At 42.6% G+C, this 24,704-nt stretch overlaps 1 protein-coding gene across 2 annotated transcripts in view; it reads right to left on the bottom strand.

Moving 5' to 3' along the window:
- Positions 1-24,704, bottom strand: part of LRRC2 (leucine rich repeat containing 2) — a 637,261-nt gene that overhangs the window by 538,730 nt on the left and 73,827 nt on the right. For both annotated transcript variants that reach the window (XM_073653022.1, XM_073653032.1), the window contains exon 2: positions 5,167-5,322. In XM_073653022.1, coding sequence (XP_073509123.1) covers positions 5,167-5,291 — 125 coding nt within the window. In that variant the 5' untranslated portion in view covers positions 5,292-5,322. The remainder of the gene's footprint in view (positions 1-5,166; positions 5,323-24,704) is intronic.

Raw genomic sequence — 24,704 nt, 5'->3', positions numbered from 1 at the left:
GAATTCCCTTTAATGTGAGAGATGGAGCTTTCATCTTCGCCCATGCCTCCTGAATGCTGATTTCTACCCAAGCTTGCATTTCCTGGTGTTTAGGTTCTTTAACTCGGTGTACCTGTCACAGCGGGGATTTGTTAGGTAGTGCAGATGATTGTATAAGCATCATTCTTATACTGACTATTCCTGTCTTAGAAAATAAATTGCTGCAATCATTTTGGTCAGTATATTAGAAAAGGCCACCTAAATCCAGGCTATACATTTAACTGTCATTCCTGTATGCAAGAAGGAAAATGAAGATTACTTTCCAGATCAATGTTGTTTTATATCTTGAAATTCAATTTATCATTCCTAATATTATTTATGTCTGCGTAGATCGTCCTCGTGTTTGTTAGGGGAACAGGAAAGCTCCTATTAAAAAAAACTAATATGCTTAGGAATATTTGATTTTTACATCTCTTCTTCTTTACCCAATATGTCAGTGAGAAAACTTCTAGATAGAATATTTTATGGTATTTTAGGGCAATCTTTCATGTTGACCCTGAGGGACTTGTCATTCTCAAGAGCAGATATTAATCTGTCTGAGAAATATTGCATGGCAAATACAGTGGCAAAGTTTGTATAATTTATATCGCTTTAATGCAATTTTTAGTGTCACAGCAGAAGTCACTGAAAGATCTATCAAAAGGAAAGCAAAACGGAACATGATAGGCTGGCAACTAGGGCGCTTCAACTATTTAGAAGTGAGGATAATTTTATTTTAATTTTAGCTTTCCTTAAAAACATTTATTGCCTGAAGTGAAATCCCTCCCTAGAGCAGAAGCTCTCTGATGTGCTGCCCAAGAAAGGAACTTTCAATTGAAACCTAACCAGTTGTTTGCTGCTGGCAAATCATTGATCTTTACAGTTCTTTTTAATGCATTAGACATTATGTTTCCTAATATGAAAAAATAAGGTTATTCTCATAAATCTCCGTTGATGTGCCATATTGTTCCTTATCTTCAAGTCTTTTTGTACCAAGATACAATGAATGTATCTTTCCTATTGTTGTCAAGAAAGTGGTAGTGCATGAACAATACATATTAAAGGATCACTAATCCTAAACTATGAAGAATCGGTTGAAATCCTAGCTACACATGGAAACTTTCCATAAAATAACAGAACTGGAGATATTGTGTATCTGCTTTATAGGATATTACAGCCAAGTCAACACCAGCTTCTCATTCCTTGGAAGAATGTTTGTTCATTCATCAATACTAATACCAAATGTTAGTAATATTTTACCCCCCCTGCAAAATATCAGAAAATAGTAAATGATTGCTCAGCCTATACCATGCAAAAAACTAGCAAAACTATAAAGAAAATAAACCTTTAGGATAAGATTATTTTTATTGCTCCAATACATTTTAACAATGAAACAATTTTGCAAATAGTCTTGACTATGTATTACTTATCGATTTATGTCTACAGTTTTTACTCAGATCAATGTGTTTCCATGGTAACAAAATTTGACATCGCTGTATAGTCTGATTCCGCAGTCATACTGTATTTTCTTTCACCTTTATGATTTTCTTTGGTAACTTTTATTCTGTGGGTTATCAATAGTATAATGAGCTGTGCACTGTAACTGTGAAAGTAGCACAATATCAGGAAAGATTGTCTAGTCTTTAATGAAAATAATCTCTAACTGCAAGCAAATATCTTGTAAAATTTGAGGGAAAGGAGAATGAGGCAGGAGGGGGTTAAGGATAAATAACTCACAATCTCTTAGATTACTTTGAATGTTTATTAAAAACCTTCATTAAGGCTGCCAAAGTTATTTAATTACTGCCTCTGAGCAAACGAGGAATATATCATCTCTTTGCATTGCAAATACCAGTCTTAACTGATATCAATCCTTCAAAAATTAACGCAAAAAAATATCTAAAATGGTAAGCGGTATATTAGGAAGGAATAAAAAGACACCTGAGACATGAACCCAGATATGACAAGGAGGGAATCCCTATTTACCAAGATGAAAAACGTCCTTATCTGATCGCAAGTAAATAGTGATGTCCCATCACCCCATCAATAGCAACAGATGCATAAACATTAACATTAGCATATAGTCCCTCTGTGTCCTAGTATACTCATCTGATTTTCTGACAGAGGTACCAAATAATATTCCATCTCAACGGGTTTCCCATCTACACATTCAGAAGTTCATTAGGGGTTTTAGTTGAGGGCTTCTTTCAAAAACAGTTGAGGGTGGAGAACATGATGGACAATTATCTCTCTAATTAGTTTGAATATTAAGAAAAAAGTTTTATTTTTTTCCTTATTATATGGATTATTCTATCTAATGTTATCACCACTCATTCTGATTCTTTGAATGCTACTCAATAAGTACCCACATTTACCCATCTGTCTCTTTTAGAACAGGCATGCTAACACGAGGTATGCAGGAGATGGAGGTGGCAATGAAGTTATTGTGTTCCCCGCTATTCTACATTCTTTGAAAAAAGTCCTTACCTGAAGCCTCTGTTGAACCTCTGAATGTGAAGATGGGAAATGCGTTGGAATGAAATATTGTTTGGTACCCATTAATCAAAATATTAGATGAGTATACAAGGGGACAGAGAGACTTACTGGTAATGACAGTGGTATGATGGGTGATCGAACATCACTAATTACTGCCAGCCTTTACACTTTATCTATTACTGTATATCTATTCATGATAACTGGTCATAGACCATATACTATCCTATTTACCTATTTTAATAATGAATGTCAGCCTGCATGTACTCTCACATAAGGGCTCACTCGAAAAAGTATAGGGACAGATAACGTGGAGAGGGGACACCATTGTGTATCTTTTATAGCATGCCAACCCCTGTGGTCAGTTAGGGATGTTTTTCCGCTTGGGAAATAGGGATTGATCAGGACCAGAAAAGCATTTCCTCCTTGTTATATCTGAGTTTACTCAACAGCTCAGGCACCATTTTATCCCATCCCAATATACCACTTACCATATTATAATAGGTCTTTTTTTTTTTTTTCCTAAGGATTGATATCAGTATGGACTGCCATTTAGAATGTTTAGCCCATGGCCAAATCTGAAACATGGTGGATTAAGAAATTGAAGTAGACCTGTGAGATCATTTAATGGCTTTTGCTATGGCAAGTATCTAGTTACAGCGTTCTGGATCATTATTCCTTTTTGTGACATGATATTATTGATGAACCATTGTTAAGCCTGCCACTCGCATACCTTCTAATCGCCGCCCTACTCACCATGGGTTTCACTCTTCTCCATCCAGTACCTGACCACTTCTCCGAGTTGTCTTGTGCTGGTTGTGAGTTATAGGGGGCGTGACAAAACTCTGAAGGAATTTGTATCCACCCTGTCCTGCAGAGATTTGCTTCCCCAGCTTATCATCTGCTAGCTGGTGATATATCATGCAACTCCACCCTCCATTCCTCGCCCAAACGTTAGTTCCAAGCCTGATAGCACCTGTTCATGCATAGCACCATATTCTGTCTCCTGCTAATGACCCAGCTTGAATACCCATCCTGTCTAACCTCTCTTCTCCTGACCTCGGCTACATGTATCAAATATGTTATGCCTACCCTGAACTCGGATTGCCTGACTACATCTTTGTTTTTGCCCTCCTGTACCCCATACCCACGCCACTGATCCCCCCCATCAGCTGCTGCAGTCCTGGGGTCTGCCTGGGAGTGGTATCTGGTGACTACCGGCAGCCCAGCCAATCCTTACAATCAGAGGCCCTAGTGAAGACCCAGCAGACACTTATACACGCCCCTCCAGGTTAAGCCCGACCCATGGCGCAATGGGTCCACACCCACCAGTGTTACAACCATAGATTAGGTTAAAAAAAGCTACATCTGCATTTAGGGCTTCTTGAAATTATAAATTAATAACTGTGCTTATTTAGAGCTAACATGTTCCACAACACTGTACAAACATTGTCACACACATAATAATTCACTTGTAGAAAGCAGTTTAATTTATCAGCATGTTTTTCCAGTGTGGAAGGCAGCTGAGAACCTGGAGTAAACCCACACAAACATGAACAGTACACACATACAATCTTCAAACATTCAACATACAATCTTCATGAAAATGTTGTAATTTGTCAAATTTGTACTCTGAAAACCAATGATGCAAAGCAACAGTGATAACCACCTATTACCTGCATCTTAAAAACTTCTACAGAATCCGACCTTTTCTCACCTTTGAAACTGAAAAAACTCTTACAGTCGCTCTTAGTCACTCTCGTCTGGACTACTGCAACTCTCTACTGATTGGTCTCCCTCTAACCAAACTTTCTCCTCTCCAATCCATCCTGATTGTGTCAGCCAGGGTTATATTTCTGTCCAGCGACTACACCGGTGGATCCTCCTTGTGCCAGTCATTACCCTTGTTGCCCATTTGCTACAAAATATAATACAAACTTATCTTTCTCATCCACAAAGCTCTCCACAGTTCTGCACCATCCTATGTCTCCTCCCTCATGTCTGTCTATCACCATACCCATGCTCCCCACTCCACAACTGATCTAAGTCTAACATCCTCCATAATCCAAACCTCCCACCTCGGTCTCCAAGACTTCTCTCATGATGCCCCAGTTTTCTGAAATGCACTGCCCCAGACAATCCGACCCCTGAATTTTTAAATGTGCTTTAAAAACACATCTCTTTAGACAAGCCTATAACTCAATTCACTAACCTAACCCTCCCCTGTTCCCTCTTTTTAAATTTTACTTAAAACCTGGTCTACTTTCTACCTATTGTGCCCCCCCTATTTCATTATAGATTGTAAGCAAGCAGAGACCTCACTCTTCCTGTAACTGTTGAACTATATGTTACTTTTTAATATTGTTATTGTTTGTACATGATCCTGCTTAATTGTAAAGTGCTGTGGAAGTGGTTGGCGCTATAGAAGTCAAATTATTACTATTATTATTATTATTATTATTATTATTAATAAACACTGATCACCATGCTACCTATACTAAAGAACTGTATGAGTGTTTTTATGTCTTCCTAAGTAAAATGCCTCATGGCTATGTGAGGAAGGATTTTTGATCAGATAAATAGTAGACTTAGTGCAGATTTTGTACTTTGAGAAATATTTTGTTAATATAGTTTATACTATTTGATTACACTTACTTTTGCAAGGCGCTAGTTTCTATCCGTTCTTTCTCCTTTTTGCATCGCTGTTTATATTTCTTAACACGAGTTTCCCAAAGTCCCTTTATCTGGGAGAAGTCAACAACAATGACTTCAAAAGTCATGGCCTTACATCCAATCTGGTTGAAAAAAAAGCTGTAGGAGCAAAAAAATAAATATTACAACTCTTATATTACAAAACAATGTTTTTTCCTTATAACAACACTGTTATAGTCTCTCAGAAGATTCACCATGGAATTACAGATAAAAGTCGCAGACTTTGTTAGCACTGCCACGGATATATTTGATCAAAAGAGGTGAGGAAAAAATTCTATTAAAACTATGCATTTCAGAGTCAATCAGGTATGAAGTAACAGGATATTAACCATGATCTTTATAAGGGTCAATGGTGATGTAGCAAATTAAATAAAAAAAATAAAATCACATAAAAACATATTCAGGAATTGGTTTCAGAGACTTATCAATAGCAAATCCTACTGGATTTTCAAATTATCCACTTTAACACCGGATGGTTTAAATGAATGTATTGAAAACATACTGTAAGTTAATGAAGGGTTAACATTAAGAGGTTGCAGCATAATAGTTGTAACCAATGTATATATAGGTCAATAAAGGGTTAAAATAGGTAACTCAGTATAATGGGATCCATGGTTATAAGATGACTAGCTATTGAGACCGTTCTACGCCCGGGTGGGGAGCATTTTTATTGTTATATGGTCTCCCATACTGGTATGTGCTGCCCCCATCCTGGTATTTGTGCTGCCCCCATCCTGGTATTTGTGTTCCCCAATCCTGCTAATTGTGCTCCCCAATCCTGCTCCCCCATCCTGTTATGTGCTGCCCTCATCCCTATCCTGGTATGTATGGCACGCCTCATCCCTATCCTGGTACGCATGGCAGCCCTCACAACCAATCCTGGTATGCGAGCCACCTCTCACCTCTAATCCTGGTATGCAAGGCACCCCTCATCCCTATCCTGGTATGCATGGCACGCCTCACCCCCAATCCTGTATGCATGGCACCGCTCACCCACAATCCTGGTATGCATGGCACCCCTCATCCCCTATCCTGGTATGCATGGCACCCCTCATCCCCAATTCTGGCATGCATAGCACCCCTCATCCCCAATCCTGGAATGCATGGTGCCCCTCATCCTGGTATGTATGGCTCCCTCATCCCTCATCCTCGTATGCATGGTACCCCTCATCCCTATCCTGGTATACATGGTACCCCTCATCCCTATCCTGGTATGCATGGCCCCTCATCCGAATCCTGGTATGCATGCCCCCCCAGATCCCTATCCTGGTATGCATGGTACCCTTCATCCCCAATCCTGGTATGCATGGTACCCCTCATCCCCCAATCCTGGTATATATGGTACCCCTCACCTCTCAATCCTGGTATGCATGGTACCCCTCACCTCTCAATCCTGGTATGCATGGCACCCCTCATCCCCCAATCCTGGTATATATGGTACCCCTCACCTCTCAATCCTGGTATGCATGGTACCCCTCACCTCTCAATCCTGGTATGCATGGCTCCCCTCTTCCCCCAATCCTGGAATGCATGGCACCCCTCATCCCCAATCCTGGTAGGCATGTCACTCCTCATCCCCCAATCCTGGTATGCATGGTACCCCTCATCCCCCAATCCTGGTATGCATGACACCCCTCATCGTTCAATCCTGGTATGCATGGCACTCCTCATCCCCTAATCCTGGCATGCATGGTACCCCTCATCCCCAATCCTTGTATGCATGGCACTACTCATCCCCAATCCTGGTATGCATGGCACCCCTCATCCCCCAATCCTGGTATGCATGGTACCCCTCATTGTTCAATCCTGGTATGCATGGTAGCCCTCATCCCCCAATCCTGGTATGTATGGTACCACTCATCCCCCAATCCTGGTAAGCATGGCCCCCTCATCCCCCAATCCTGGTATGCACGGTCCACTCACCCTCAATCCTGGTATGCATGGTCCCTTCCTCCCCCCAATCGTGGAATGTGTGGCTCCCTCATCTCTCAATCCTGCTATGTATGGCACTTCTCATCCCACAATCCTGGTATGCATGGTACCCCTCATCCCCCAATCCTGGTATATATGGTACCCCTCACCCCTCAATCCTGGTATGCATGGTACCCTTCACCCCTCAATCCTGGTATGCATGGCACCCCTCTTCCCCCAATCCTGGAATGCATGGCACCCCTCATCCCCAATCCTGGTAGGCATGTCACTCCTCATCCCCCAATCCTGGTATGCATGGTACCCCTCATTCCACAATCCTGGTATGCATGACACCCCTCATCGTTCAATCCTGGTATGCATGGCACTCCTCATCCCCTAATCCTGGCATGCATGGTACCCCTCATCCCCAATCCTTGTATGCATGGCACTACTCATCCCCCAATCCTGGTATGCATGGCACCCCTCATCCCCCAATCCTGGTATGCATGGTACCCCTCATCGTTCAATCCTGGTATGCATGGTAGCCCTCACCCCCGAATCCTGGTATGTATGGTACCTCTCATCCCCCAATCCTGGTAAGCATGGCCCCCTCATCCCCCAATCCTGGTATGCACGGTCCACTCACCCTCAATCCTGGTATGCATGGTCCCTTCCTCCCCCCAATCGTGGAATGTGTGGCTCCCTCATCCCTCAATCCTGCTTTGTATGGCACTTCTCATCCCACAATCCTGGTATGCATGGTACCACTTATCCCCTAATCCTGGTATGCATGGTACCCCTCATTTCCCAATCCTTGTATGCATGGCACTCCTCATCCCCCAATCCTGGTATGCATGGTACCCCTCATCCCCCAATCCTGGTATGCATGGTACCCCTCATCCCTCAATCCTGGTATGTATGGTACCCCTCATCCCATAATCCTGGTATGTGTGGCCCCCTCATCCCCCAATCCTGGTATGCATTGTAACCCTCATCCCCCAATCCTGGTATGTATGATACCCCTCATCCCCCATTCCTGGTATGCGTGGCCCCCTCATCCCTCAATCCTGGTATGCACAGTCCACTCACCCTCAATCCTGGTTTGCATGGTCCCTTCCTCCCCCAAATCGTGGTATGTGTTGCTCCCTCATCCCTCAGTCCTGGTATGTATGGTACCCCTCATCCCCCAATCCTGGTATGTGTGCCCCCCTCATCCCCCAATCCTGGTATGTGTGGCCCCCTCATCCTTCAATCCTGGTATGTTTGGCCCACTTACCCCCCAATCCTGGTATGCATGGTACCCCTCATCCCCCAATCCTGGTATGTGTGGCTCCCTCATCCCCCAATCCTGGTATGCATAGTACCCCTCATCCCCCAATCCTGGTATGTGTGGCCCCCTCACTCCCAATCCTGGTATGCATTGTACTCCTCTGAACACATACAAAAAAATAAACACTTATACTCACCTTTCTTCCCTGTGCTCCAGCGCTGATGTGTCCTGTTCTGCCGGAGGCCAGGGGAGAAGTGCGGTGCTGGAGTACCGTGCTGTCCGGCGCCATTTTGCTGAAGACACACTGCAAATGTGTCTTCAGTAAAATGGAGCCGGATAGCGGTATGCGCATGCGCCGATTCCGACGCCTTCACTCTGCCCCCGGTCTCCGGCCAGAAGAGAGGCGCCGTGGCAATGCTCCTCCCGGTCAGGTAAGTATGTAAGAACGGTGGCGTCTAAAAATCACTAAAGTTGACATATCCCCGGGCCCGGATTGGATACACCCACGAGTACTGCAGGAATTAAGTAACATCATAGATAGACCATTATTTTTAATCTTTAAAGATTCCATAATAACAGGGTATGTACCACAGGACTGGCGTATAGCAAATGTGGTGCCAATATTCAAAAAGGGGACAAAAACCGAACTTGGAAATTATAGGCCAGTAAGCTTAATCTCTACTGTGGGTAAAATCCTGGAGGGTTTCCTAAGAGATGCTATACTAGAGTATCTGAAGAAGAATAACCTCATGACCCAATATCAACATGGGTTTACGAGGGACCATTCCTGTCAAACTAATCTGATCAGCTTTTATGAGGAGGCAAGTTCCGGACTGGACCAAGGAAATGCAGTGGATGTTGTGTATATGGACTTTTCAAAAGCTTTTTATATGGTTCCACACAAAAGGTTGATACATAAAATTAGAACAATGGGGATAGTGGAAAATATATGTATGTGGGTTAAGAACTGGCTCAGTGATAGGAAACAAAGGGTGGTTATTAATGGAACGCATTCAGACTGGGTCTCAGTTAACAGTGGGGTACCACAGGGGTCAGTATTTTGCCAGTTTCTGTTTAACATATTTATTAATGACCTTGTAGGGGGCATACAGAGTACTATTTTAATATTAGCAGATGACACTAAACTCTGCAGGGTAATCAATACAGAGGAGGACAATTTTATATTACAGGAGGATCTATGTAAACTTAGAAGCTTGGGCTGATAAATAGCAAATGAGCTTTAATGGGGATAAATGTAAGGTAATGCACTTGGGCAGAGGAAATAAAATGTATAATTATATGCTTAATTGTAAAACACTAGGCAAAACTGTAACTGAAAAAGACCTGGGTGTATTGGTGCACGACAATCTCACGTTTAGTGGCCAGTGTCAGGTAGCTGCTGCAAAGGCAAATAAAATAATGGGATGCATTAAAAGAGGCATAGATGCTCATGAGGAGAACATAATATTACCTCTATACATGTCACTAGTGCGACCACACTTAGAATATTGTGTACAGTTCTGGTCTCCAGTGTATAAGAAAGACATAGCTGAACTAGAGCGGGTGCAGAGAAGAGCGACCAATGTTATTAGAGGACTGGGGTGTCTGCAATACCAAGACAGGTTATTACACTTGGGGTTATTTACTTTGGAAAAACCAAGGCTTAGGGGTGATCTTATTACTATGTACAAGTATATGAGGGGACAGTACAAAGACTTTTCTATTGATCTTTTTATTCTAAGGCCAGAGACGGGGACAAGGCGGCATATTCTACATCTGGAGGAAAGAAGGTTTAATCATAATCACAGACGTGGATTCTTTACTGTAAGAGCAGTCAGACTATGGAGCTCTCTGCCGCATGATGTTGTAATGAGTGATTCACTACTAAAATTTAAGAAGGGCATGGATGCCTTTCTTGAAAACTATAATATTACAGGTTACATATACTAGATTCCTTGATAGGGCGTTGATCCAGGGAACTAGTCTGATTGTCAAACCGACTATAACCAATCCATCGTTATTCAGTGATCGGATTCAGGGATTTTGTCTCTGTGGGCAATGCAAGGCCTGCCGCAATACCATAAGAAGCAAGGTATTTTTTGATTCAAGTAAGGGACGGAAATTTGCCATCAGGCAATTCCTTACCTGCTCCTCAAAGGGGGTGGTTTATGTGGCTGAATGTGCATGTCAAAAAATCTATGTCGGTATGACCACTAGGGAGCTTAGGATCCGTATACGGGAACATGTACGTGATATTGAAAAGGCTAAGGACTCTGATGCTGATGAACATCTAAAAACCCTCCCCAGACACTTTAAATACTTTCACAATTCGGACTCTTCCTCACTACGGGTGAAAGCTATTGATCAAGTATCTCTGGGGTGTAGGGGGGGTGATTTATTTAAATGTTTATCACGTACTGAAAGCCGGTGGATTTACCGACTGAATTCCATTACACCTTATGGTCTTAATGAGAATTTCGGGTTTGGTTCTTTTCTGTAATACTCTCCAATACTAATTGCTATAATGTATCTTTGTGTATTTTAATGTGTTTTTGTATTTGTTTTTAACTCAATGTGTTTTTATATTTAGTGATTGTACGTCCTACTTATCATGCCTGGTGGATGTTGTCGCTGCCTGGTCATCCTTTGGTCCCGTTGTTCTGTGATGTCTGTGAGATGGCCGTGCCTTGTCGTGCGTCCTTAGTGCGGCCTACTCCTGGCGGGGTTCCTTTTTTTTTTTGTCTGCTTTTGGACGATATTATTTGGGGGAATTCATCAGTATTATATATTTTTTGTATGTTTTTTGTCTCATCCTTATCATTCATACTTTTTATTTTTAATTCATATTCAAAAAAATATATATTTTTTTTTAATGATTAATTTGTTATTTATCATAATTCTGCAATTGGGATAATTTTTTGCATGTTAATTTATTAATTAGATTATGGTCTGTATAATTTTTTTAAAATATTTGTGATTTTACACATTAATTTTTACATGTATTTATTATAAACATATGCACATTTTTATCACCTATAACACTGTAATATTATATTGTGTTTATGTATTTATTACAAATGTACACATTCTTGTCCCTCACACCTTTGTAACACTGCACATTGCTTAAACATGTTTCACTCATCACAGTTATTCCTTTTCATTTTGCATGTTAATTTATTAATTAGATTATGGTCTGTATAATTCTTTTATAATATTTGTGATTTTACACATGAATTTTTACATGTATTTATTATAAACATATACACATTTTTATCACCTATATCACTGTAATATTATATTGTGCTTATGTATTTATTATAAATGTACACATTCTTGTCCCTCACACCTCTGTAACACTGCACATTGCTTAAACATATTTCACTCATCACAGTTATTCCTTTTCATTTTGTTTTTATTTTTGTTTTTATGTTTCATCACTATACTTATGCACTCTCATAATCCGCTCTTCTTCTTTTTTTCTCATTTTCATTTTTATTTTCATCTTTATTTACTTCCATTCTTATTTTCATATTCAGTCATCTCTCATTGGTTTATTGATTCATTGTACCATATCTAATATGACATTTTTAATTGATTTTCACATTTCCTCCCCTTTGTATATCCCTTTGCCTTTTGACTCACCATTTCCATTGGCATCTCAACAGTTACTCCAATACTGCAGTTTGGTCGCGCATGCAGGATTGACAGTGCAACCTGGAGCCTGCGTGTCACCCGCCGCGAACGGAAGTGAGGTCCACAGGAAGTGGCCATCACGCATGCGCGCCGCAAGTATCTGCAAGTCCGGTAGCGCGGCTGCACAGGATCATTGATTAATTGTACCCACATACACATATATATAACATACGACACATTTCATTTACTACGCTCCTTGATAAAGAAGGAACGAAACGTGCGTCGGAGCGTTTCTGGGAGCCCCCCTGTGTTCGTTTTAATAGCCCTGCCTCAGGTAAAGCTCTTTTATCAGCATTGGAATGTGATTTGCAATTTGTACCCACTGAGCATTGCCGTGATTTGCAATTTGTACCCACTGAGCATTGCCGTGCTTTATTATGCTATAATGGGACTTATGTAATTTATACATGTTATTTCATTGCTATTATGGGCTTACTTGTTGCTGGCATACTATGTCATTATTTGGTATGTAGATTCAATTCATTTGTTTTTGTATTGAACACTCTGGGGATTGCTCCCTATTTTTCTGAAGTTGGGTTTTTTATTTTTGTTTTAATTCTATCTCAATAAAATTTAATATTTTGTGGTTGTCAATGATTGTCATATGGAGTCAGGAAGGAATTTTTTTCCCCAATGTGGAGCTTAGTGTTTGCCACATGTTTTTTTTTTTTGCCTTCCTCTAGATCAACATGTTAGGCTATGGGTTCAACTAGATGGACTTAGTCTTCCTTCAACCTTAAAAACTATGTTACTATGTTACTATTTCTGTCCAGGCCTATTTCATCAGTTTAATTTTTTTTAAAATTCTGTGGAAGCAGGGTTGAAAAGCAATGTCTGACTTTCATTTGTTCATTGTCATAGATTTTTAATTTATTATTACTTTTGTCAGATTCAAGTTATTTCTGTGACCATTGTGGGTTTTTCTTTCATTAAACGAGGGGTACCAACAATTTTGACCACGTGTGTGTATATATCTATATACAGTTAGGTCCATATATATTTGGACAGAGACATTTTTATAATTTTGGTTCTAGACATTACCACAATGAATTTTAAACAAAACAATTCAGATGTAGTTGAAGTTCAGACTTTCAGCTTTCATTTGAGGGTATCCACATTAAAATTGGATGAACGGTTTAGGAGTTTCAGCCCCTTAACATGTGCCACCCTGTTTTTAAAGGGACCAAAAGTAATTGGACAGATTAAATAATTGTAAATAAAATGTTCATTTCTAGTATTTGGTTGAAAACACTTTGTTGGCAATGACTGCCTGAAGTCTTGAACTCATGGACATCACCAGACGCTGTGTTTCCTCATTTTTGATGCTCTGCCAGGCCTTCACTGTGGTGGTTTTCAGTTGCTGTTTGTTTGTGGGCCTTTCTTTCTGAAGTTTAGTCTTTAACAAGTGAAATGCATGCTCAATTGGGTTGAGATCCGGTGACTGACTTTGCCATTCAAGAATATTCCACTTCTTTGCTTTAATAAACTCCTGGGTTGCTTTGGCTTTATGTTTTTGGTCATTGTCCATCTGTAGTATGAAACGATGACCAATCAGTTTGGCTGCATTTGGCTGGATCTGAGCACACATTATGGCTCTGAATACATCAGAATTCATTTGGCTGCTTCTGTCCTGTGTCGCATCATCAATAAACACTAGTGACCCAGTGCCACTGGCACCCATGCATGCCCAAGCCATCACACTGCCTCTGCCGTGTTTTACAGATGATGTGGTATGCTTTGGATCATGAGCTGTACCATGCCTTCACCATACTTTTCTCTTTCCATCATTCTGGTAGAGGTTGATCTTGGTTTCATCTGCCCAAAGAATGTTCTTCCAGAACTGTGCTGGCTTTTTTAGATGTTTTTTAGCAAAGTCCAGTCTAGCCTTTTTATTCTTGATGCTTATGAGTGGCTTGCACCGTGCAGTGAACCCTCTGTATTTACTTTCATGCAGTCTTCTCCTTATGATAGATTTGGATATTGATACGCCTACCTCCTGGAGAGTGTTATTCACTTGGTTGGCTGTTGTGAAGGGGTTTCTCTTCACCATGGAGATTATTCTGCGATCATCCACCACTGTTGTCTCCCATGGGCGCCCAGGTCTTTTTGCATTGATGAGTTCACCAGTGCTTTCGTTCTTTCTCAGGATGTACCACACTGTATATTTTGCCACTCCTAATATTGTAGCAATATCTCGGATGGGTTTTTTCTGTTTTTGCAGCTTAAGGATGTCTTGTTTCACCTGCATGGAGATCTCCTTTGACCGCATGTTTACTTCACAGCAAAACCTTCCAAATGCAAGCACCACACCTCAAATCAACTCCAGGCCTTTTATCTGCTTAATTGAGAATGACATAACGAAGGGATTGCCCACACCTGTCCATGAAATAGCCTTGGAGTCAATTGTCCAATTACTTTTGGTCTCTTTAAAAACAGGGTGGCACATGTTAAGGAGCTGAAGCTCCTAAACCCTTCATCCAATTTTAATGTGGATACCCTCAAATGAAAGCTGAAAGTCTAAACTTCAACTGCATCTGAATTGTTTTGTTTAAAATTCACTGTGGTAATGTTTAGAACCAAAATTAGAAAAATGTTGTCTCTGTCCAAATATACAGTATATGGACCTAACTGTATATCTGAACTAACAGTCTTTCTGAGGACTAATCGAGCTGCATATTTTCAGTGGTGAAGGTGATAGCAGGAGTTAGGCAGACAGGCAGGGTATGTGACAGACTGCAGTGCATGATACAGCACAAGAGGGTCCATTGCACGTTCAACTTCTGACTGATCCTGCTGTGACAAATATTTGTAGACATAGCCCCAGATATCAGGGGCCAGGGCTAATTTTTTTATCTTAATCCTGATTATTTGCTTAAAAAGTAATAGAGTATGCCATTTTTGTGCTCCATTTGCTTGTTAGCACTGCAGAATACAGCCAGATCTTTTCCATATTACAGCGATAAAAATCCAGAAATTTGAACTGAACATGGAAAATATTGGCCTCCATTTCTATTTTGTTGCAGTGTGTCGGTGGAGGTCGCTGTGAAGAATAGTATTAGTAAACTACAGGCCTGCTATTTAAAACCGTGGTTCTCTGCCAGACGTATCACATATAACAACGTTCCAAAATCAGCCATTTCTGGCTTCCATTTCCATTTTGTTGCAGTGTGTCAGTCAAGCTATTCACACGAGGTCTCTGTGAAGAATAGTATTAGTAAACTACAGGCCTGCAATTTAAAACCGTGGTTCTCCGTCAGACATATTACATATAACTCTGTTCCAAAATCAGCCATTTCTGACTTCCATTTCCATTTTGTTGCAGTGTGTCAGCGAAGCTATTCACGCAAGGTCACTGTGAAGAATAGTAACCTACAGGCCTGCTATTTAAAACCGTGGTTTTCCGTCAGACATATCACATTTAACAGCATTTCAAATCTATTTTGTACTGAACGTGGAAAATATTGTCCTCCATTAAAAATGGGCAAGGTGTGTGGCAAGGGACAGGGAAGTGGATGTGATGGTGATGGTGCATGCAGGGGCCGAGGCCGTGAGAAAGCTGAAATTGTGCCACAACAAACACCCACATCTTGTTGCTAAACTTTCCTGTCCCAATTACTAAGAGACCGCAGAAAACCAGTATTGAACACAGAGCAGTGTCAAAAGGTTGTTGTTTGGATAGCAGATAATGCTTCCAGTCACTTTGCCACCATCACCACCACCCTGTCTTTTACACGGTCAAGTCTCAGTAGCCGTGAGTCGGGACCACATATTCCTCACCCTGTTCCTCATTCCTCCCACCATGCCGAGTGCCCGGAGACAACTGATCCCACACTTGGACACTCAGAAGAGCTGTTCACTTTTCCATTTGTAGATTCGGGCCACTCGCCCGGCCAGCTCCAAGCGAGTCAAGAGGAGAACGCGTGTAGCGATGCCCAAATATTTGAGCAACCATGGTCACACAAAGGCAATGGTGGGAAAGAGCAATTACTGTCTCAAGAGGTGGATGATGATGAGACACAATTGCCAGAAAGTCATGAGGAGGACCAGGGTGCGGAAGTGGAAGACGAGGTGGTGGATGATATAGTGACTGACCCAGCCTGGAAGGGGGGCATGCAGAGCGAGGAAGACAGCACACAGGGGGAGGGAGGTGTAGCACCACAACAGGCAGAAAGAAGCAGTGTGGTGGCTGCTAACACAAGGTGGGAAAGCGTTTCCTGTAACGCCAACACGAAGGAAGTTGCCAGTACAACTGTTAGCTTTTCCCGAGTCTGGTTGTTTTTTAAAAACTCTGCAGATAACACCAGAAAGGCCATTTGCACCACCTGCCAGGCCAGCATCATCAGCGGTAGCAAAACTAGCAGCATGACCATAACCAGCATGATCAGGCACATGGCAGTAAAGCACCCGACTAAGTGGGCCGAACCCCAGCGTCCAGAAACAGTGTCTGCGGGTGACACCACTACTTCTTCCGCTGTTGTGCGTGCTGTTGTGCGTGCATGCCAATCCCCTGTCCATGACGCATGCGAAGATGCCTCCCGCCCTGCACCTGTCTAGCACCATCAGCAAGCACGTCCACGTCCTTGTCCCAGTGCAGCATTCAGTTGACTATACCCTAGTCCTTAGAACGCAAGTGCAAATAAGCACCCAACGACCTACAGGCCACACTACTAAATTCACACATTTCGCGAATGCTTGCTCTCGAAATGTTGCCTTTTAGGCTCGTGGAGACGGAAACTTTCCACAACCTGATGGCGGCGACTGTTCCTCGGTACTCGGTCCCCAGCCGCCACTATTTCTACCGGTGTGCCGTCCCCGCATTACACAAGCACGTGCCCCAAAACATTAGCCGTACCCTCAACAACACAGTTACTGGGAAAGTCCACCTAACCATGGACACGTGGACAAGTCCTTGTGGGCAGGGATGGTACATCTCGCTGATGGCACACTGGGTTAACATAGCTGAAGCCTGGTCCCAGTCGGACCTTGGGACGGAACACGTCCTCCTGACGCCAAAGATTGAGGGCACTAGGTCAATCAGGGTTGCCCCCACAGTCTACAGCTCCTGCACCTCATCATCCTCAGCCTCCTCCTCCCAAATGACCACATCAGGCACAACATGGAAGCACTGCAGCACTGCCTCGGCCAAGCGGCAACAGGCTGTGCTGAAGCTAATATGCTTAGGTGACAAACCACACAACGCTGAAGAGTTGTGGACAGCTCTGAAAGAGCAGGCAAATCTGTGGCTGACACCGCTGACCCTACAGCCAGACAAGGTCGTGTGTGACAATGGTTGGAACCTGGTGTTAGCTCTGAGGCGAGGGGAGCTCACACACGTACCATGCCTGGCCCATGTGCTTAACCTCATGGTTCAGTGCTTTCTCAAAACCGACCCGGATTTGCCAGATCTTCTTATCAAAGTACACCACATGTGTGCCCATTTTAGAAAGTCAGCTACATCTTCCGCCGCCCTTGTTGTGCTTCAGCAGCATTTGCAGCTTCCAGCTCACCGACTGGTGTGCGATGTCCCCACGCGTTGGAACTCTACACTGCAGATGTTGGGAAGGATTTATGAGGAGAAGAGGGCAGTTGTTGACTACCAGCATCAACAAGGCCATTGGTATTCAGGTCAGACTCCACACATAAGACCTCAGTAGTGGACATGGATGTCAGACATCTGTACCATCCTCCAAAACTTTGAGGATTCCACCAAGATGGTGAGCAGCAATGATGCCATAATTAGCGACACCATCCCGATTCTCTGTCTTCTGAAACGCTCTCTGCTCACAATCAAAGAGGATGCATTGCAGGCGGAGCACGATGAGATGGAGCAAGGAACCATACAGGGTGATTACACACAGCCCAGCCTCATCTAATCCCAACGTGGATTGGGTGACAATGAGGAATACGAGGAGGAAGAGGAAGAACAGGAGCTAGTTTCCTGCACTATAGACGGTACTAACTGCACAACTGTCATACCGTCTGTTCAGCGTAGACCTGTCTAGCCTGAACCCAAGGTTGCCCTCCCAGACAGGTTTTCAGGAGGTAGGGACAAGTTTTTTTTTTTCTTTTTTTAGCCGTGCAATAATTTATAGGCTGGTCTGTTTCTAAGGTTGCACAACCATATGTACTTTGCTCTGATTTGTTGATAATTACATGGAGGAGCTAAAGCAATTGAGCCACAAGCTCTGGTTATATAATTTGGGAGAATTTTGTGTACTTGATCTGTATCGCTGACTCTGATTCCAGAGGCATATTATACTGATGCATTGTTCATAGTAGTCTACAGTATTTCTATGTCTCTGTATTCTATAAAATTACTAAAAAATAAAGGAAAACACTTAAAATATTGTCATTTTCAATGTGCTTTTACTGAAAAAGAAAAAAAAATGAACATAACATATCAGCAAATAACATGGACATATTTGTTGTCCCTGTAATCGTAATGAACCGCACATCACAATGATTAAATTATTTTTGGGAATCTAAAAATGACATAAGAAAATGGCATGATTGATATTTTTCTCTATTAAACCCATAAAAAATGTAATAAAAATGTAACGCTGAGGCTGTGTTCACATGTAGCGTAAATGCTGCATTTTTTCTACTGCTTTTTTTCTGCAGACGTCCTCACTAGTGATGAGCGAGCATGCTCGCTACTGCTCGGTGCTCGCCCGAGGATCTCACTGCTCGAGATGCTCGGCGCTCACCGAGTATTTCCGTGGTTGCTTGGCGGGAGATCGGGTCCCCTCCCTGCATGTTTGGTGCTCTTTACAGAGCCAAGGAACATGCAGGGATTGTCTGCCACTCACTGTAATGCCACAGCCATGTTGGTTATGGCATTACAGTGACTGGCTGGCCATACAGCATCATCTGGTCTATATCAGACCTGGCGCCGCCGTGCTCGTCACAGTCACTCTGGAATCAGACAGTGTAGGGAGAGGTGCTGCTGAGATAGGGAGAGATTTGCTTGCTTCTAGTTAGTGTAGGTATACCAAACAGTCCTTCTAAGGACTAATCCATCTGCAGAGATATCAGGCAGGTAGTGTATATAGGCAGGCAGGCAGGGTATATAGCAGACTTCAGTGCACATAGGACAATAGGCTCCATTCCAGTATTGTCTGCTGCTGCTGTTAGATATTTCTAGGAATAGGCCCAGGTCTCAGGGGCCAGGAATATTTTTTTTTGGGATCTTAATCCTCATTATTTGCTTAAAAACCAATCCAGAGAACACGGTTTTTCTGCGCCATTTGATTGTTGGCACTGCAGAATATAGCCAGGGCCTTTCCATATTACAGAGCTAAAAATCCAGCTATTTAAAACCATGGTTTGTCCGTCACAGGGATCATATATACGTTTTCAGAAAATACTGCCATTTCTGGCCTCCATTAAAAATTTGTTTCAGTGTGTCAGTGAAGCTATTGGCACCACTTTGCTGTTCAAAATAGTTACCTACAGGCCAGGTATTTAATACTGTGTTTTCTCCGTCACACGGATCACATATACGTTTTCAGAAAATACTGCCATTTCTGGCCTCCATTAAAATTTGTTTCAGTGTGTCAGTCCTTTCACCGAGCTAAAAAATATGACTGTGGTGAAATACAACTCACCGACAAGCTGTGGACTGGCTCCGTACCATCTCTGGCCACATTCACTTGTCCACGTGTTTGTAGTAAGGCAGTCCTTCCCAGTAAGTAAACTGGGGAGGGCACGGGTAATGTTGTAGGACCCGTGCTTTTGGAAGACGGAGACGACACCGGGACAAATAATGGTGGCTGGGGACCGAGTATGGACACCCGGCCGCCGCTTTCATGAGGTTGTGGACAGCTTCCACCTCCACAAGCCTAAAAGACCACATTTCAAGTGCAAGCAGCTTTAGAGAACTTCCTGGGAGAAATAACAGCTGGAGTAGATACAGTTTCCCAAGTCCTTTCACCAAGCTAATGAATATGGCTGTGGCGAAATACAACTCACCGACAAGCTGTGGACTCGTTCCGCACCATCCCTGGCCACATTCACTTGTCCATGTGTTTGTGGTTAGGCGGTCCTTCCCAGTAAGCAAACTGGGGAGGGCACGGGTATTGTTGTAGGACCCATGCTTGTGGAAGGCGGAGACGACATCGGGACAAATAGTGGCGGCTGTGGACCGAGTGCGGATACCCGGTCGCCGCCGCCATAAGGTTGTGGACAGCTTCCTCCTCCACGAGACAGGTGCATGGCGGGAGGCATCTTCTCATGCTCCAAGGATCACTTATGATGGGCACACTTTTAGGCAGTGACCTGGGAGTCCGAGATGCTTCCAGGGGTCTATCCCATGCTGTTCCTATGTCTTTTCAGCACTGTATGCATCTGTCTGATGATGTGTCACACACCACATGGCCAGAAAAGGTTTTGAAATGTTAAAATGACATTGCCCAGTGAATGCATTTGTCTTGGTTGAAAGCAATGCAAAAGTGCAAAAACGCATCAAAAACGCTATGTGTGAACATAGCCCAAGGTGTTTATTTTGCCTGACATAGAAGTCATTACCCTGGAAAGGATGTTCCTTAACATATTTCCCAGGAAAATCCATTTTGGTTTAGTTTTTGTATGTTTTATTGTGAGTCCGTAAAGTGGCGTAATACCTCTGACAACTTTGTTGACAGCAGTGACTTGGGAATCAGAAATGCTTACAGGGGTCTTCCCCATGCTGTTCCCATGTCATTTGAGCACTGTTTCCATCGATTTGGGCACTTTTTAGGCCCTCTGCAGACCGCCAGGGGGAGCCGCCTGAAAAATGCTCGAGTTTCCCATAGACTAACATTGGGCTCGTTGCTCGGATCGAGCACCGGAGTATTCAAATGTGCTCGACCCGAGCAGCGAGCACTCAAGCATTTTAGTGCTCGCCCATCACTAGTCCTCACCCCTCAACGCTATAAAAATCTTCTCTGATTATTGCGTGTTTTTTACATTTCTTTTATGTGTGTTCCCCCATATTTGATGCATTTTTGGTGTAGATGTGAAGATGCATTTTAATGCTTTTTTGATACTACAGAAAAGCTTTAATTCTGCACTTAAAAATTCAACAGGTTTTTTTTTCCTTCATGTATTTTTTTTCAGAAGAAGCCTATAGAGAAAAAATACACCAAAACCGCAGAGTTCAGCAGCATCTTTAGAAGCAACGAGGGCATAGAATTAATGAAATCACATCCACTTTGTTTACACATTTAGACCGTGTTCACATGTAGTGTAAATGCCACATTTTTTTGCACTGAAATTCTGCTGTGTTTAACTGTCCAAGCAAAGTAGATGTGATTTCATGAAAACTGCTCCCCCTGTGGTCTAAACATGCTGCTGAACTGTGCAGTTTTGCTGCTTTTTTTTCTCTAGAGGCTTCTTTGTGAAGCCTAAAAAAAACGTATGTAAAAAACTGCAGATGCTTTAAGTGCAGAAACAAAGCTTTTCTGTACTATACAAAGCACTTAAAAATACGGCTTCACATCTGCACCAAAAATGCATCAAATAAGGGGGAAAAGGCATAAAAAAATGCAGCAATAATAAAAGAAGATTGTTATTGTGCAGTTTGGTGGAGACACCTGCAGAAAACAAAAAACACAATATTTATGCTACGTGTGAACATGGCTTTACAGACACCAAAAAGCCAGATGTCATATAGTGAAGCTACATAAAGATGATAAAGTTCTGGTCGTTTCGACGCTGAATGAAGGAACAAAGAATAAATCCACTAGAGACGAGCAGGACGCACAGATGATGTCACCCCAGCCCTGGGTGATCAAAAAGCCTTGAGGGGGACTGAGGAAGGTAAGAGATTTGCGGTCTCCCGTCCAGCCATCTGGTACCACTTGGATGCTGGACCAGAGTCCCGCTAATCGATCAGCTCATCTCTAGCCTCAACTGTCCCCGGATACAGCAGACAGTTCCGGATTTCTGCCTGTGCCCTGCAGTCTCGGGCATCTGATAATTTCCCTCACTGCCACCACCCCTCTGACAACTCCTCCTTCCAGGGTAGAAAGAAATAGCAAATGGGCGTACATTGTCCAGGCCTATTTCATGAGTTTCATTTTTTTAAAAATTCTGTGGAAGCAGGGTTGAAAAGCAATGTCTGACTCTCATTTGTTCATTTTCATAGATTTTTAATTTATTATTACTTTTGTCAGATTCAAGTTATTTCTTTGACCATTGTGGGTTTTTCTTTCATTAAACGAGGGGTACCAACAATTTTGACCATGTGTGTATATACAGTGCAAGCAGCACAGGTTGTTGTAGAAACAAAAAAAAATCCAACAAGTATAATTCCCTCTCTGATTCTTCTTAAGTTGCAGAAGACCCCCACTGGAGTTTGTGTTCTGTACCTTCTCTCCTAGTGTGTCTGTGTCTCCAGAAGCAGTGGATGTGGATCTGTACAACCTTCATCTTCCTGCTGTCCCCCAGCCCTGCTCTCCCTGACCTCCTATCCTGCAGGCTTGTTCTCATCATTGGCTGCAGATGCTGCAGACGCTGCAGCCTCCATCGTCTCCTGAGCAGTGAGTGCTTGCCATCTTCTCCCCCATTCTCTCACTCAGTTGGGGGAGGGGCAGAGTTCATTTCAAAGCTGCAGAGGAGGTCTTCAACGGGAAGAGTTCTTGGCCCTTTTCTAGTTGAGAGGGCCTCCTCCCCTCTGGGCCCTGGTGCAGCTCCACCGGCTATATTTCTGCCCCTGAAGAAGTGTATGTATAAGACTGGAGAATCTTAGACATTTTTCCTACTCACTGAACAAAGGGATGCAGCATAGCAGAGGAGAGGGAGCTGCTTTTAGGAAAAGGGGCTGTAGTCTAAAGTATGACCCCATACATCAAAATTGCAAAAAAAATAATTGCCACAATGTAAGAAAATCAACAGATGATGAAAACTTAGTCAAATGTTTCAAATAGCATTGGCCACTTAACACACTTACAGACTATCTAGTCCAAGGGTACACAACCTTTTTGCGTCTGAGGGTCACATTGTCAGATCAAACCAATCCAATGGCCATCATTTTACAAAAGTATTACTTATTGAGACATTTGTTGCATGATGAAAGTATGTGCCACAAATATGTAATAGGTGCTGCTTCTATTTATAGGGTTCCCGCCTATCAGGATGGTAGAGGTACCGTTCTCATGGATGAACAGTCGAGAAAGGCAGAGACCATGCATTCAGCTCACTACGTTGTAATATATACCAGATGCAGAAACAGTCCAGTTTTTCCCTTCTCCCATAAACTACAATGAATATAGCAGGACTCATGCATGGCCATTTCTTCATCTCAACTACTTCTTTCTGGGCTATAGGAGTCAAGTCTGGCCTAAATATGACCACATAGCACATCATTCATAATTACCCATTCTTATGGTGCTACACACCACAGGTCTAGTCCAAGACATAGAAAATAGTGTGTTGAAGATATTTAAACCTGTACAGTACAATGCTAGTCAAATTATAATTAGTGATGAGTAGTGATGAGCGAACGTGCTCGCCACTACTCGGTACTCGTCCGAGCATCACTGTGCTCGACAAGCTCGGCGCTCAGCCAGTATTTCCAAGTTGCTCGAGTGGGAGCTCGGGTCCCCACCCTGCACTCTTTAGAGAGCCAATGAATATGCAGGGATTGCCTGCCACACACTGTAATGCTGTTGCCATGTTGGTTGTGGCATTACAGTGATTGGCTGGCCGCATAGCGTCATCGGGTCTATTTAAGACTCCGTGATGCTAGGCTCGTTACAGTCTACCCCAGAAACAGGCAGAGTAGGGAGAGCTAATGATGAATCAGGGAGAGATTTGCTTGTTTATAGTTAGTAAAAGTATTCCACAACATATCTATATATCCATCTGATTTAACAGTCATTCTGAGGACTAATCCAGCTGCATATATTCAGTGGTGATAGCTGGAGTTTGGCAGGCAGGCAGGGTTTATGGAAGACTGCAGTGCATACAGCACAAGAGGGTCCATTGCACGTTCTGACTGATCCTGCTGTGACAGTTATTATTAAGGGGCCGGGGCTAATTTTTTTAATCTTAATCCTGATTATTTGATTAAAAAGCAATCCAGAGTACACCATTGTTCTGCTTCATTTGCTTGTTAGCACTGCAGAATACAGCCAGATCTTTTCCATATTTTATCCAGCGATAAAAATCTAGAATATTGTAGTGAACGTGGAAAATATTGGCCTCCATTTACAGTTTGTTGCAGTGTGTCAGTGAAGTTATTCACACGTGGTCGCTGTGAAGAATAGTAACCTACAGGCCCGCTATTTAAAACCGTGGTTCTCCGTCAATCGTATCACATATAACTGTGTCCCAAATTCAGCCATTTCTGGCCTCCATTTACATTTTGTTGCAGTGTGTCAGTGAAGCTATTCACACGAGATTGCTGTGAAGAACAGTATTAGTAAACTACAAGCCAGCTATTTAAAACCGTGGTTGTCCGTCAGACATATCACATATAACTGCGGTCTAAATTCAGCCATTTCTGGCCTCCATTTACAGTTGAAACCAGAAGTTTACATACACTATATAAAAAGATACATATGCATGTTTTTCTCAATATCTGACATGAAATCAGAATAAACCTTTCCCGTTTTAGGTCAATTAG

The sequence above is a fragment of the Phyllobates terribilis genome, unplaced genomic scaffold (genome assembly GCF_046119375.1).
Source record: "Phyllobates terribilis strain yellow unplaced genomic scaffold, ASM4611937v1 Scaffold_1__5_contigs__length_1240528914, whole genome shotgun sequence".
In the NCBI taxonomy this organism is placed as follows: domain Eukaryota; kingdom Metazoa; phylum Chordata; class Amphibia; order Anura; family Dendrobatidae; genus Phyllobates; species Phyllobates terribilis.
Note: the sequence above shows the minus strand (reverse complement) of the source record. Positions and strands in the feature narration are given on the sequence as shown.